General features: G+C 41.4%; 1 protein-coding gene across 1 annotated transcript in view; it reads right to left on the reverse strand.

Moving 5' to 3' along the window:
* The window catches only part of VPS41 (VPS41 subunit of HOPS complex), an 876,961-nt gene that overhangs the window by 41,538 nt on the left and 818,948 nt on the right, over positions 1-16,475 (reverse strand). Inside the window, exon 27 of the mRNA XM_086964855.1 lies at positions 8,129-8,173. Coding sequence (XP_086820981.1) covers positions 8,129-8,173 — 45 coding nt within the window. The remainder of the gene's footprint in view (positions 1-8,128; positions 8,174-16,475) is intronic.

Raw genomic sequence — 16,475 nt, forward strand, 5'->3', positions numbered from 1 at the left:
AGTCTAAATCAAGGCAAGTAATATTTCACGTACAGCGTCTTCATCACTATTCTCATCTGGACAGCAGTGAGAGAAGTTCTAACTTTAATAATATAAGGTAATAAAATAAATATCTACCAGGATTTTGCGAAGAAATTTTGGCAATAAGCAAACATTTCTTTAATCTGTGCCCTTAGATTACAGAGACTGGTTATAAATATGGACTTTTTGATTCATCAGTTATGAGAATTTGGAAAAACCACATCTTTTACTTCACCTACAGATTGGGTTACTCACTTAGATCAACATAACTTTATGGAGATGAACTTGCAAGCTTCCAGAAGTGAGAGATGGTGTTCCATAGCCCATAATTACTAAGGCTTTTTCCTTTATTAGCATATTTATTTTGCACAGTAATCTCTTCTTGGATTGTAACACTGTTATCTTATTGTTTCACTTGATCTACTTCCCCCTTTAGGGTTTCTATATGTTATGTCTGTATTGTCTATCTTGTTTGCCTGTTTATATGGACTACTTGTTAGTATGTTTAATAGCTGAACAGTTTATCTAATTTATACGCTTTTTATATTACTTTAAATAGTAATTGCAATGGCTAACAAGTGTTCTTTACAACTTGCTTCCCTGGATGGTAAGCATTAACATTGTGAGCTTGAAAAACCTAAAATAGTATATTATTTAACTAAATGTAAGGTTGATACATGTGTCACTCAAGAAACACCTTCAGATGATAATATATTACCATATATGACGCAAAGCTGGATTGGTACATTTGTTTCCTCAACAGCAATAGAACTAAAACATGGTGTTGCTAAACCTTCTTTCTTGAAAATTACAATTCAACATTTTAAATTGTGAAAATGACTGAGGGCTGTTTTGTATATGTTCAAAGCAGACTGACAAATGTTCTCTTCATTTAGGTAACAGTTATGCCCCTACCTAAGAAGATGCTACTTTTTTGAAAACTTTATATTCAGAAATAGCGAAAATTAGTAATGTAACTTTTGTTATTGGCGGGGATTTTAAGATAATTTCAGACCAAATTTTATACAGAATTTCCATTTTCAAATGTCATCCTACGAAATCATGTTCATTTGTTAAAACATTTTTGCCTTATAATAAAATTATTGATTATTGGAGACTGACATATCCTACTTGTAAAGATTTCACTTTCTTCTCTAATGTTTACTCTACACATTCACGTATTGGAAACATACTTACTTCTAGAAATATTTTTCACATTATTTCTTACCCTAAAATAGAACCTATCGCTATATTACCTTATGCTTCAATTTTATTTTCAGCTATATTTGTGAATAACTCTAAATACATCCCTAGATGGATAATGAACACTGATATTACATTGATCATCTCCTGATGATCAAATTAAACTATTAGCTACTATTTCTGATTATTTATTGGATTGCTTTTAAAGTATTAACAAATGAAGCAGCCAATTCGATTATGGTTCATGAAAATACAAGGTTTAACCCAAAATTAATTTTCTCCGAGAAACAAATTGGCAAAATTGAAAAGTTATTTATATTTTGATCAATATCAACGTTAAAACAAAAATACAAAATCTCTGCTGTGTAAATATTTTTCTTAGTAAAAGAGCTGGTCTGTACGCCAGTAAACCATCCATTTAATGTTTATAGTTTAGTCAAACTTTCACTAATTACTTATGTATTAAAAAAGATAAGCACTAACGAAAAAATCAAATACACACTATAAGGTCTGATGGCCAATACATTCTTTCAGCACTGAGATGGCTGATGAATTCAAGACTTTTTACTGAAACCTTTATAGTGAATCTCAAGATATTCACAATTGATCAATTCTTAATTAAGTGCAATTAACCAATTATATCTCAAGCTAACATGGATATTTTAGATGAGCCTATAACATTAAAAAAGATATATCCAACAACTAAATTCATTCAACAATTAAATTGCTGAACTCCAAGAAAACCCCTGGTGGTATCATCAGGACCTGGCTCCTAGTCCTGATGGTATTTTGGTGGAATTTTACCTAAGTTTAAAAACGTATTTCCTCTACTACTCTCTTTATTTCAAGATTTTTTCAACAACGCTTCAGTTGAAGGCGCTTTTATAAATGCAACTATAATGTTATTCCTATGCCTGACAAAGATAACGCATTAGTTTCTAATTATCCATAAAGCGCTCTTATTAATCAAGACTATAAGATTTACGCTACAATTCTGGCCATTAGGTTACCTCAAATTTTGAATTCTAATATATACCCTGAGCAGACGGGGTTTATGAAAGGCAGGAATTTATCAAAGAATACTAGACTTATTTGTAACATTTTAGCTTATGTAAGTGCCATTTAAAAAACTATTGGTTTGCTTGCTTTAGATAGAGGCAGAACAAATATGTGAATACGGTTAATTGGCAATTCTTGTTTAGCACTATGTGAGTATTTCATTTTTGTACACATTTGATATTGTAGGTTAAAATCATTATATATATATATATATCTCTGCATCAATATATGTCAATAATATTAATACTTTCTCTTTTAAACTATTCACAGAACCTAGGCAGGGATGCCCTTTATCTCCTGTTATTTTTATTAGCCACTGAGCCATTATTGTGTTTTATTGACAGATCATAAAATAATAAATGATTCACTGTTATTGACATACATTTAAAAGCATCAGCTTATGCAGATGCCATTTTTTTGTACATCAATGATCCATTTCATTAATTTTCAAATATACTAAATATTATAAATATACCAAATATAATTAAGAGTAATGCATCGATGTCTGGATATACACTGAATGTTAATAAAACCATTGGAACCATAAAGAACCATGCAAATATCGACCAATCTCCCGCTACCATTACCAGCGAAAATAGCAGAGAAATTCTTGAACGAACAACTGGTTTCCTTTATTGAAACAATTAAACTTTTGGACAGTACACAATTGGGTTTCCGATCCGACCACAGCACAGAGACAGCACTGCTCAAGGCAATGCAAGAGATCAGGCAGGAACTTGATCAGGGAAAAGGGGCTGCCCTGATCCTTCTTGATCTCTCGGCGGCTTTTAACACTGTCAACCACAAACTACTTTTGAAACCACCTAATGACATGCGAAATCACAGGTCAGGTGTGGAACTTGCTGAAATCTTACCTAGCAGATCGGGAACAATTTATGATGTTAGAGAACTTCTCCTCTCACTCGTTCTCCCTGCCTTGTGGAGTCCCACACGGTTCGTTGCTTAGCCCTACTCTATTTAACATTCATGTTTCCCCATTAGCAGCCCTGATGAGAAAGTTTGGTTTCTCACTTACGTCCAACGCTGACGACACCCAAATTGTCGTCTCCATAGAGCAAAACTTTGGTTGCACTGGAAACAGATTTCTAAACTGCATGAGAGCTGTCCAAAATTGAATGGATAAAAATTGCCTTAAATTAAACTCAGAAAAAAACCAGGGTACTACTGTTTGACCCTGAAGTACATTTCTGGGGGCCAACTACTATGCGTCAAATCCCCACCCCAGTAGGTAAAGCACACAATTTAGGAGTAATTATCGATACCAAACTTAATTTTATAGATCACATAAATACACCCACCTACTCCACATTCAACACTCTCAGAAAAATTAAAAAGGTCCTGCCTTTCATATCGGCTAACCTGCAAGAAACACCCTAGTAACAGCATTAATTCTATCAAAAATATATTACTGAACAGTTTGCTTCTGACTACTCCTAAATATAATTTAAATAAACTTCATGTTTTACAAAATGCAGTGGCAAGACTCCTATTGAAAATACCCAAATTTTGCTCAGTGACTAAAAATCGGAAAGAACTACTCTGGCTCCCCATTAAACAAAGAATAACTTTTAAAGTACTCTGCCTAACCTACAAAGCAATCCATAATCTGGGCCCGGCCTTTCTTTGTCACAGTTTCAAGCAGTATGTTCTAGCTGGGAAACTTCAATCAGCTACTTCAAATCTGTTGATACAGCCCAGTTTTAAAAAAAACACAATGGGTAGGAGGAGCATTTTCCTAGTGACCTTTCCTCATCTTTGTTTCTATAATACAAATAAAATTATTAATTAATTTGGAACAATACAAGCTCTTGGATTAGTTATAAGATATTACAAGGTCCTAAACTGATTGGTGGTATTGGTATTCCTGATTTTGGAAAATATTATTGTGCTTTATTGATAGCGCAAAGTGCTTTTGGGTTACAATATTCTGAGTTGGTCATATTACCCATTAGGGTTTTAATTGAGAAAAACACTGTCAAACTTGTTCCACTTCCTGCAATCTTAAATATTAAGATAGTAAGATCATATTCCCCGATGATCACTGCTATTAAATATGCTTTATATGATTTACAAATGTTGATGTCAAATTTCATACTAAGATTACATCTTCAAAGAGAGTATCCTTGTAGAATAATCCCACAATTAAATTATAGAAGCCAATATTTTAATTGGAAGCTTGGACTAAAGCCGGGGTATACAATAGCCAGGATATCGGTCAAAGCAATATATTCTTTTCTTTTTAGATGTAGAAACCAAGTAAAATATTTTCTACAATGCAGTATAATCATCGCATCTACCAATTCTATTCCACATGAAAAATGCCCAGACTTAGCACTTTTTCTTAATATTAATAAAATATCTGGTTAAATTGCCTCTAAAACACATTGAAAATAATTTCTACCAATTTTAAGAAGGAAATGAAAATTAGTGGATTTTGGTACTCAGCCATGTCCCAAATATGTCATAAAACAATTGATGTATCCCCTCGTGTGCTTATTAAATATTTGGGAAGCTACAGACCTAACTAAGTTTGAACGTCTCTGGGTCACGCTGGGATGTATGATTGCCAAACGCAATATTGCTAGAACCTGGAAGGGTGGGGTTGCACTCAGACACGTTGATTGGGATCGGACATGGACTGGTGCGTGCATGCAAGCGAAGAGGGCGGTATATGAAAGCAGTGGTTGCCAAGCTAAAGCGGACCAATGTATGGGGACCCTGGAAGGAAAGTAGAGGTTTTATCGGCACCCCATTTAGTGATGCATTAGATGCTGTTGACAAAGTAATACCATGAGCTGGCTGTCGCAAGGATTGATGATATAATTGCATTTTCCTTTGACCCAATGTATTCTTTCGTTTCATTTAGATTACCTGTTGTCCTCAGGAATTTTTTTTTGTTTTGAGACTGCACCAGAATTGTTTATATTTGTTTTATGTTTATTCTTACTAAACAGAGTTATAAAAAAAAGAAAATTAGTGGATTTTGGGATACTATCTTACGGAACACATTTATGATGCAACAACGGAAAAGAATATGCCTAAGTAATAGTTCTAGCTGACTACTATACTACTACTACTACTACTACTATACTACTACTAGACTACTACTATAGTTCATCCCTCCTTTTAAGTCCAATTTACAGCCACTGGCCATAGGGGTTCCGCAGGGATCCTCGCTGAGTCCCACGTTATTCAATCTATACGTGAGACCGCTGGCTGAGGTCGCTAGGCAGTGGGGCCTTACTTTGGTCTCATATGCCGACGACACACAGCTGGCGGTTACTCTCAGCGGGGATGCAGAGCAAGATGCCCCCAGGTTTCAGAACGGACTGAAGGCGGTGGCCAGCTGGTTGACGGGGAACTGTCTCCAGCTTAATGCCACCAAGACAGAGGTTATGATTGTCGGGAAGAGAGCAGAACTATGGGGTGACCAATGGTGGCCGTCGGAACTGGGACCAACTCCGACCCCGGTGACTGAACTGAAAAACCTGGGAGTCTGGTTGGATGCCGGCCTTACCTTCGTTGGCCACACTAAGAAGACAGCAGCGTGCCGTTTTGGCCTGTTGAGAGGTCTAAGACCTGTCCTTAAATACTTTGACGCTCCAACCAGGCAGCTGGTAATCCAGGCTACTGTCATCTCCCGCCTGGACTATGCCAGCTCTCTCCTGGTTGGAGCTAATCAGGCAGAAATCGCCCGTTTACAACGGGTACAAAATGCTGCGGCCAGAGCAATTGTTGGCCTGTCCAGATTTTGTTCCGTGTCCAGCGTCCTTCGCTCCATGCACTGGCTTCCAGTGAGGAAGCGAATTCATTTCAAGGTTCTCTGTTTGACCTTTAAAATTCTGAAAGGTATAGGCCCCCAGATTATGTCCAATTTCCTGTCCTTTTACGTACCCACACATACACTTCGCTCTCAAGGTCAGGCCCTTGCTGTGGTTCCTAGATTTAGGCTTTGCCGTGCCGGAGGACGCTCTTTCAGCGTTAAAGCTGCTACCATCTGGAACTCTCTTCCGGTTGAAATCCGCCTGATGGTGGACCTCACGCTCTTTCGGAAAGCTATCAAAACTTTTTTGTTTTAATTTTAGTCATCCTTAATCTCTTTCCATTATGTTCCTGTTATGTTATGTCCTGCCTTGTCACTGCGCCGGGACGCTCCTTAGCTGGAGCAGCTGTGCACATAACAAATTACATTAACATTAACATTACTGTCTTCCTTATGTCATAATGATTCAGTTATTTCAAATTACCGTCATTGGTCCAATTTGTAATTATTTAAAGCAAAATTAATTGGTAAGTCAGATGCTGGAATTGTAATGAGGAAACCGGTACATTAAAACTTTTAGGAGCCAATAATTTTGCAAACTGTTTTCTTTTTATTTTCTAAAAAAAAAAATCCTGACACAGGATTTTCTTTTTGAGAATAAAAAAAGACACTGCTTTCCTTGCCATGGGAGTCCTCCTCCATGGTGACAGAAAAATTGTGTAGTTTTCACTGGCAGTGATGGGCAGTCAAACCAACATCTAATTCTGGCCAGATTTTTTGGGAGAAATTAGAAGTCATCCTCCGATGGCCCTTACTCCGGTTGGGCCATTAGAGGGGCTCTTACTCTGTTGGGCTATTAGAGGGGTTTAATCATGTCAGAGACAGCGTAGTCTCCACCATGATTAAACAAAGGGCCGCCTGCCTCAATCTCAGGCTGGGGGACCATAGTCTTGGCTGTATGGATACTGCATCGCCTTTGCTGCCAAGATATAAATTAGGCCCTTAATATTTGATTTCCCAATATGTATAAATTCGGATTTGATATTTGAGATAAAATGACTAACATTTTCAACTTAATATTCTGATGACGTTATATTATTTGCCAGTCTACAATGTAGTCATGAAGTTATCTGATCTTCTGATTTCTTAAGTAATCAAATCAAATACCATAAATAATACATTTTTAAACTTGGAATAAGCTTGAAAAGTATATTGTTCTTAAATATGAACTTTGACAGCTTCATATTACATACATAGCCCTTCTGATGTAATATAATTTGCCTATGTTATTGAATTTATAGAAAATACGTTTTCTTAAAATTATTACTTAAGTCTTTAAACCATCTTAAAATACTTAGATTTACAAATATATTTTGTATATGTCTTCTAGTTGACATATATACAAATTCAATAAAATATTTTGAACAATTTATCTGATTGGCTAGACCTATACATTTGCTTTCTGGACGCACATACATGCCATGCATCTCTACTGTAGTACACTATCTGTGGTCAACATACTACAGTATAACAATAGTGGATGTACTTGTATACTAAACCTATATGAATGTTACTAAATGCTTCCTACTATATTGTCATCCTCAAAAAAGTGCAGCTTCATAACTACAAATCTACAAGACATTGATATTCCAATTAGTTCACTGTGTGTTACACACAGATTTCTGCAGCAGGCTTATTCCCCTACTAAGCTCTCCTATCTGATACTGATGCCAATTTACCCTTTATTGTTATGAAGTAGCTACATATTTATTTCAAATGTGTACTCATACCCTCCTTTCTGTTATTACTGAAAAATCAATTGATTGAGAGTGTTGCTTAAAAACGACTGCCTCTGGCAACCAGGACAGAAATAGGGTGAACTTGTTATGCAATTAGCCAGGCCACTTACCTGGGGAACCAGAACATCATATGCCCCATATTAAAAACATGAAAATTGTATGTCATCACATTCTTTCACTGAAAAGATTTTGCATTGACAGGGTATAACAAAGAAGGGAATATATGGGATGCTGTTATTCTCAATTTATAAACAAAGCCCACCTGAAGGAAGTATTGGCGCGAGACATGATTCACAAACATTTTCCTCTGAAAGAAAAAGAAAAAAGCAAGCAGATGACAATGGTGCAAATTTTGAACAGAGGCTATCCTTCAAAAAAGAATAAAGCACATCAAGGAGATTCAATGCATGTTATAAAACTGCACAAGGAACTTGGATATCTGTTCTGCAGATTACAGTTTAAGGGCACAAAAAACAACTGTCTCAAGAGTACAAAAGAACAGGTTACCTACCTTTGGCAATGATTTTTCTGGTGGAGATGTATCTAATTGCGGAGTCTTCACCTTGGGAATATGCCCCAGGGCTAAGGCTGTATTAGGAACATTTGGAGCAGTGCCTCTGTGCACGAGTAGGTGACGCTGATCGGCATCAGCCAAGTTGGAAGTGATGTGTACCTATATAGGCGCCTCTCCGGCACGCTGACATTAGTTTTTTGTGACTATTTCTGCACCAAAATTGTGGAGCGATGGTAGACTGAGTGTTTGACCAGTGTTCTGAATCTAGGAGGATATTACGGTAAAAAGCACATTTCGCAGAACTGGGAGGATGGGAGGGTCGATGCAGAATCTGCACTTAAATAGAGACTCTACCAGTAAAAGAGCTACCAAAGGTAAGTAACTTGTTCTTCTTATAGAGAAATACATATTCCTCAACTTAGAAGTGATACCCAAGCAATACCTTCTAAGCGGTGGGTCTGCGAATGGCTCAAACCAGGTAGTCCTGGGGGACCAAATGAGCAAAATGCCCATCCCGACAGATCTGACTGCCCAAGCAATAATGCACCATTAACATGTGGAGGGGTGCCCACATAGCAGTTTGGCAGATGTCCAGTACAGGTACCTCAGGTGCTAATGCAGTAGTGGTACCCCTGGCTCTGGTGAAATGGGCCCACAAGCCCTCAGGAGGCTGCTTTTTTGTTAATGCGTAGCAACTCTTGACACAGAGTACAATGCATTAAGAGATGGTAAATTTCTGCATGTTCTTGCCCTTTTTCTCTCCAGAGAACCCAATAAAGACTTGATTTTTCACCCAATATTCTTTGGTGCAATTGATGTATAAAGAAAGAACTCTCTTTGGTTCCAGAAAAGAATCACGTGTCCAAAAAAACAATTTGTCTGGGTAAAGGCTGGTATACGGAGGGTTAAGAGAAAAAACCTGAGGCTCCATGGCCCTCCTGGCCAATATAATGGCCACCATGAAGCCATCTTACAATATAGGAGTCTGAGTGGACAACTATGCAGGGAGGGAGCCCATGAGGAATGTTAGCACCGAATTAAGGTGACATTGGAGCATTGGAAAAGAGGTTGGAAAGAACAAATGTTGCAAGCCCTTAGGAAAAATTTCACAATGGGTGACAGTGATAGCTGATGAGGCAACTGCAAAAAAAGTTGATATGGACGAAAGGTATCCTTTAACTATGCCTAGGGCAAGGCCTTTTTGGGCTAAAAACAGTACACATAGTGACATCTCCAATAAGGGGCCCAAAAGCAGGTCAACATGATGGGAGGGACACCAATCCACAAATTTGTAAGTAGGCGTATACAGTTTTTGAGGGATACTTGGTTGCAAAGATGACATAACAAATATCTGGCTGCAGATCAAAGGCATTCAACTATCGCCACTCAATCTTCAAACATGAAGTTGGAGTGAGCATAGGTTCGGGTAGAGGACCATGCCCTCCAGCTGCGACAAGCCGCACTCCCAAAAAGGCAGCCTGATCAGATGACAGACGCTCATGCTCAGAAGTTTGAGATACCAAACACTCCTTGTCCTGTCAAGAGCCACTAGGATGGCTCTGGTTAAGTCATCCCTGATTTTCTTGAGAACTCGGGGCAAGAGCAGTATTGGTGGAAAGGGATACACATGTCTGGGGTTCAAGTCTAAACAGAACGCGTCTCAGAGCGAGAGATACTTTGGAAACTCCAATACGCAGAAGAGCTGAAATTACATGTTCTCAGAGGTGGAGTATAGATCAAGCTACGGTTCTACCCATTCGCAGAAAAGACCGGATGTAGACGCCATTTGAGATCTGCATGGTATTGGTGGCTGAGTTCATCCACCCTGGCATTCCAGGATCCCACCAGGTGCTGCACGACCAGGAAAATGTCCTATTGCTCTAGGTAGGACCAGAGGCACAGGACCTCCTGGTACAGATTCCACAACCCCACTCTGTCCTGTTTGCTGAAATACCACATAGTGATATCATTATTCTTGAACACCTGAACCAGCCTTCCTTTGATGGTTGGGAAGAAGGTTTATAATGCTAAATGAATCACCTTTAGAAGAGTGATATGGAGCTAGGACTCAGCTGGAAACAAGAGTCCACTGATCTCCACTGATCTCCACTTCTGCCAGGTGGCCATCACAACCCAGAAGCAATACATCATCATCACTGTAGGTTCTGGGTGGGCAAGGCAGTGGGGTTAGCCACTCGTCCAATTGCAGTTTGTTAGCCGCCACTGCAGATCTTTTGCAGTCTCCTTCTAAATCTGGATCTGTTTGGAGAGATTCCCCTGATGCTGCACCCACTGGACTTCTGGTCCCACTGCAACGCCCGCATGTGCCATCGGGTATGCTTCACTAGCAGGATGGAGGAGGCCATCAGACCCAGCAGTCTCAGAGTCAGAATCATTGAAATCCAGGACTGAGGTTAAAACATCAGGATCATAGCCCAAATCACCTGGATTCTCCCCTCCAGAGCGTAGGCGTGGAACTCCAGCATGTCCACAACAGCATAAATGAAAGGGCTCGTCTGAGAAGGAGACAGGTGTGATTTCGACATGTTGATAGTGAACCCCAGCAAATCCTAGAGGTTTGCTGTACTCTGGAGGTAAATAACGGAGCTTGGTACAAGCCCGCCTTCAGCAGCCAGTTGTCGAGGTAGGGGAAGACTGGGACCCTTGACCTTTGAAGGTGAGCTGCAACCACTGCCATCACTTTCCTGGACACCCAAAGGGTACTGATGAGGCTGAAGGGGAGGGTCTTGGAGAAGGGTTTTTAGTCAGGTTCGAGAAAAGGGTGCACGGCTAAGTGTTAGTGCAAAGATATTAAGTGATTTACAGTAGAAAGTGAGGTGCAAAAAGGTTGAGGGGATAAGCCCTATAACCCCCCAGTGTAGTGTCAGCCCGGGCTGACACTGCGTATAGTACAAGACAAAAACCTATGCACACTCTAATTATTAAACAGTGGTGTCAATGTAGATATTTGAGACAATGGAGACAAAACCTATCATTATGAAACAATTAAATTATTGGTTTTCTTGTAATCGGTCAAATAATTGGTTTTCTTGGAATCGATCGTTGGAAAAGGTGTCTTTAATGTTCAACAGAACCAGCCGACACGTGTTTCGTCGCGTAAGGGACAGTCTTCCCGTGACTCCTCAGGGCTAAGAAGAAAAAAAGTGTTGTTGGGAGAGTCGCTCCGTCGGTGATAATTCCGACCCGACAGGGCCCAGGACTGTTAATTGATGGTGGTGTGTCGAAATTCTCTTTGCAATTTCCATCCGTGGTGCGGGAAATAGTAAGTTGAATCTATCACATGGGACACTCCAAGTTGCGCTGAAAAAGCGATTGTAAAGAGTTTATACGAATTTAGAAATTAGTCTCCATTGAGAATTGGGCATTGATGGTCAAACGGTGATCATTCTGTGAAAACTCACTTGGGTAATAAGACGGGTGCATCAATCACCAGCTCCTCTTTCCGTGTACCGAGTAAGGTCACTATTGACACCACTGTTTAATAATTAGAGTGTGCAGAGGCTGAAGGGGAGCACAGCAAACTGGAAATACTTGTCGCATAAAGTGAACCACAGGTACACCTGTGGGCTTGCAGGACAAAGATGTGATTAAAAGCATCCTACAAGTCGAACACTACCATCCAGGGTCGACAAAACCTGAGCCAATGTGAACATCTTGATTTTCTTGGAGGAAAGGCGTTGAGGGGGCGCAGATCCAGTATGGGGCGGATGCCTCCATATTTTTTGGGCACCAGAAAGTGGCAAGGATAGCAACCACATCCTACTTGACGCTGGCACCCTCTTGATGGTTCCTTTGGGCAACAGAGCTGGTCTTCCGTCTGCCATTCTGTGGATGAAGGCAAAGGCAGAAGTATTACCATGAATGTTATTGCTTGGCATTGGGGAAGATGGAGCTAGATTCTGCCAACAGCATGGGTGTGCTGTGTGGAGGGCACACTAAAGGGGTTTAGGGGCTTCGGCAGCCAGAGGGGCGGAGGACTGAATAACACACTGGCTTTGGTTCCCATATTCTCTGTGGGGGTAGCTTCCCCTGCCACAGAAAGCCTGGGAGGCCTGGTGACCTTGGAGGTATGCCTGGTACTGCAGGCACAGCTGGGAATCCTTACAGTAGTCATGGAAGGGGTGAAAAGAGGACTTCAGCTCGCGCGACTTCAAGGAAAATCCCAAAGATCTGGTGGTAGCCAGACTCCTCTTACAGTGCTCATGGCTGAATCAGTCTTTTCATCCAGAAGGCAAGAGCTGTCAAAGAGCATGTCCATCACAGCCAACTGGATATTTCCACGAGAAGCCAGTTGATCAGAGCCTGGAGTAGTGGCATAGTGCCACTGTGGAGGCGATAGCCCTGCTGAAGGAATAAGTGTTGTTCAAAGCACACTAGATGGAGACGTTTGCTGTGTCCTTGCCATCAATAAATTCCTGGTTCAGTATGGCTCGGGCCTCTTCCGAGACCATGGGCAGCACTTGTGCGACCGAGTCCCACAAACTGTGGGAGTATGGGCCTAAGGGGCATGCAGTGTTTACCAACTGCAATGTAGGTTAGTGGAAGAGAAGATTCTCTTTCCAAAGGTGTCCAGCCTCTTGGATTCCCTGTTTGGAGGAGGTGGGGAATGTGCTGTGAAGAACTTTGGCAGCCGAGCCCGGCACGACCAGGCTCCTGGGCTTTGGGTGCTGGGTGAGGAAAGCTGGGATTCCAGGAGCGGGCCGCGGTGACGGGTCATCATGTTGTACAGTGGAGCACCTGCGCAGGGCTTGGCCCACGTCCCCAGGAGAGTGTCCATGATGCCTTTGGCTGAAGAAATGCGGTTAAGACATTGGTCTTAACCTGGATGGAGAGAAGCTGCGGGTTGAGGACCTCCATTGCCCTTCTCACCACCATAGTGAAGGATGCATCTTCCTCCACGGCCGGTCCTGGAGGAGAGACCACGCCAGCATCTGGAGATGTGTTCAGTCCACTGGCATCTTCCAGTTCTTTGTACCAGTTATGATCTTAGCAGGGATTGTCCATCTCGTCAGAAGGGTCAATTAACTGGTTAGCTTTGTCATAGCCCTACTCAAACGCCAATGCCGCACTAGGCCTGTCAAAGGCCAGGGGCAGCATGTCCAAGCCTTGCCTTTGGGTAAGGACTGTAATATGTGCACAGTAGCACACAAGATTCTTAACAAGACTATGATGTGTATCACTTTATTTACAACAAGGGGTGGTGAGGGACAGAGTCTCTGAATTAAACAGAAAGCTCTCACCCAGTCAAGAGATCAGGGCTAGATCCAACACCGTTTTTTAGCTCACTGCACCATCCCAGTTTCAGAACCTGGCTGTATGCAAATTAGTCTGTTCCTGTCCCTGTCTGAACTGGGATGGGGCAGTGAGATAAATAACGGTGATGGATCAAGCCCTGATCTTTGGACTGGGTAAGAGTGGTCTGTTTAACTCAGACACTCTGTTCATCACCACCCCCTTTTTGTAAATCGTTTTTGGCCACTATAGGTGTGGCAGGGTATACTCATACATGAGTCCCTTTCTCACTGCTCCATCAGGATTCAAGCAAGCCGGGCCGAAGAAGGCTGAAATGCCAGAAACCGGTCCCCGGTAGCTTGTCTCCTTTCTGGTGAAGAATTGGCTTGGTAGTTTAGTCTGCCCTGTTCCCATGATACACTGGGCCAGGGACAGACTGATTTGCATATAGCCAGGTTCTGAACTGGGATGGGGCAGTGAGATAAATAACGGTGATGGATCAAGCCCTGATCTTTGGACTGGGTAAGAGTGGTCTGTTTAACTCAGACACTCTGTTCATCACCACCCCCTTTTTGTAAATCGTGTATCACTTTATTGACAAGGACTACAACTCCAGCAGACCAGTAAAAGACAGATAACGTTGATGGACAAATGCATAGCATTGTCCTAATCTCCTTTTACAGAGCCCTCCAAAGGGAACAGAAGAGAACTAAACATGTCTGATCATTGTGTGAGTTCTCTGTCTTGCCTTCGGGAGAAAGGTAATTCTAGGGGAATCCTGCTAATCTGAGCCACAATCTTCCATTCTGAGCTAGAAAAGAGCCACACTAATACATCATCAGTTCTCACATAAAGGCATGCCATGCACTTTATAATGTATAGCTGGCATGAATCTAAGTATGAGGACATGTATAACCACGTTGCAGCATCAGCAAACATGCCTAGTAAATCTCACAAATGCATATGTTAGGCCAATCATCCTAAGGCTGGTCTTCCCCCAACTTTTTGCCTGCTTACCACCACTTTTTGCTGTATCATTTTGTTGGCTGCTAACCAGAGCTAGAGGGCATGATTCTGCAATTGTGAGTCCTACCCTTGACGACAATGAATCTACAGGCTGGGCAGCCTGACAACGGCTCACTGCACGGCTAGATGACAATATATTGCCTGCATCTCAACAGACCTCGACGATAAAGCTGTGTGGAAAAGATCAAAACATTTTTTAACCAATTGGAGTTTGGTTCCGCACTCAAAGTATGTACTCAGTTAGTTTTGGTTATGTGAGTTTTCCTCTATTTCGGTGGTGCATAGAATGGCAATCCTACTGAGCTGCTGGATTGATATAATAGTGAAAATAGAATATGGATCCCGTGACACAAGATACATTGCAACCTTGCACTCCTTTACTTTTTCATCGATGATTAATCCACAAATTCAAATCACTTCATAAAGATCAATGCATCATGCCCTCAGCATCAACGCTTTGCTCCATCCAAGGTACTTATTGAGCGGGACCTGCCAGAGTCCCATAGCCAGCCTGCCCACCATAAAAATCGGCCTGAACTTTTGATTTACCCTGGTATCTCGCGACCTCAAATAACCTTTTAGTGCTATTGACTTCAAATCACTGTTTTGCATGTATTCTAAGAAATCATATCTCTGCTACTACTGATTGTATTTTTGTCATTTTGTTCTTGTTTTAATCCGGTAAGTATTCTCTATGTTTATACACGTGTGGAATCTTTTTTTGGTCTTTTCATTGTCTTACCTAGTATATGTGTTGCAAAAATATTTTACACATTGCCTCTTTAGATAAGCCTGTCTGCTCTGTGCCAAGCTACCAGAGGGTGAGCACAGGTTATCTTTTAGTGAGGATCTAGCTTACCCAGACTAGAGTGGTGGTTCCTGCTTGGACAGGGTACATATCTCTGCCAATCAGAAACGCCATTTCTAACAGTAACCATTTATAAAAACATGTTAAGGTCCTACAACCCTGTTTAAACTCCCAACCCTTGATGGTTTCTGTTTTTTATTAAAACTTGAACTTCTTTCTCATACCTAGCCACTCATGTACAAAGGTGTTTGGAGTTATGACTGTGATATAAACCTGAGAAGTCAGGTGAGGCTAGAACACAAAGTGAGTCCTTTGAGGAGTACAGTCGGATTGATCCTGGTTGGATCAGATGCTCCTTGATGTCACAATTATAGGATATGTTTGCACAAAGAGAAAACATTAACCCCTCCCCTGCTGATGACGGAACCGCTCTGTCATCAGCCGCGGTGGCGCTGTGCTGATGACGGAGCGGTTCCGTCATGACCCGCCCGACGCGCCTGCGCGGCGCGGATTCCACGCCTGCGCTGGGCGTTCTATTGAGCGGGCGGGGCCATGACGGAACCGCTCCGTCATAAGCACAGCGCAACCGATGCTAGTGACGGAGCGGTTCCGTCACCAGCATGCGCCCGCCGCTCGGCCGCCCTCCCCCCTTAGCACAGCGGCGGAATAGCCGCCGCAGTGAAGGCGTTAAAAGAGCATTTATTAGCAGTATATGTACATAGGGAATGCCCCAAGAAATGGGCCCGCATATGGGGAAAATAGAACACATATCGTGGCAATATATGCGAGCCCCCCCTAGGAGACCCAATGTACGATGTTGATGAATAATTAGAAAGTAAAGGGGAAGACGGTGACGCTGAGCATTGAGTCCACTTAGAATCATTCCTTGTTTCTCTAGTAAACTGCAAAAAACAGGAAGTTAAGGAAAACCATAACTGTAACATATGTGTAACTATAATGATGACGAAATATGATTTAATGTACCTGTGCTGATTGATATTTGTTGTA

Source organism: Lissotriton vulgaris, chromosome 4_1 (assembly GCF_964263255.1).
Source record: "Lissotriton vulgaris chromosome 4_1, aLisVul1.2, whole genome shotgun sequence".
Classification (NCBI taxonomy): Eukaryota; Metazoa; Chordata; class Amphibia; order Caudata; family Salamandridae; genus Lissotriton; species Lissotriton vulgaris.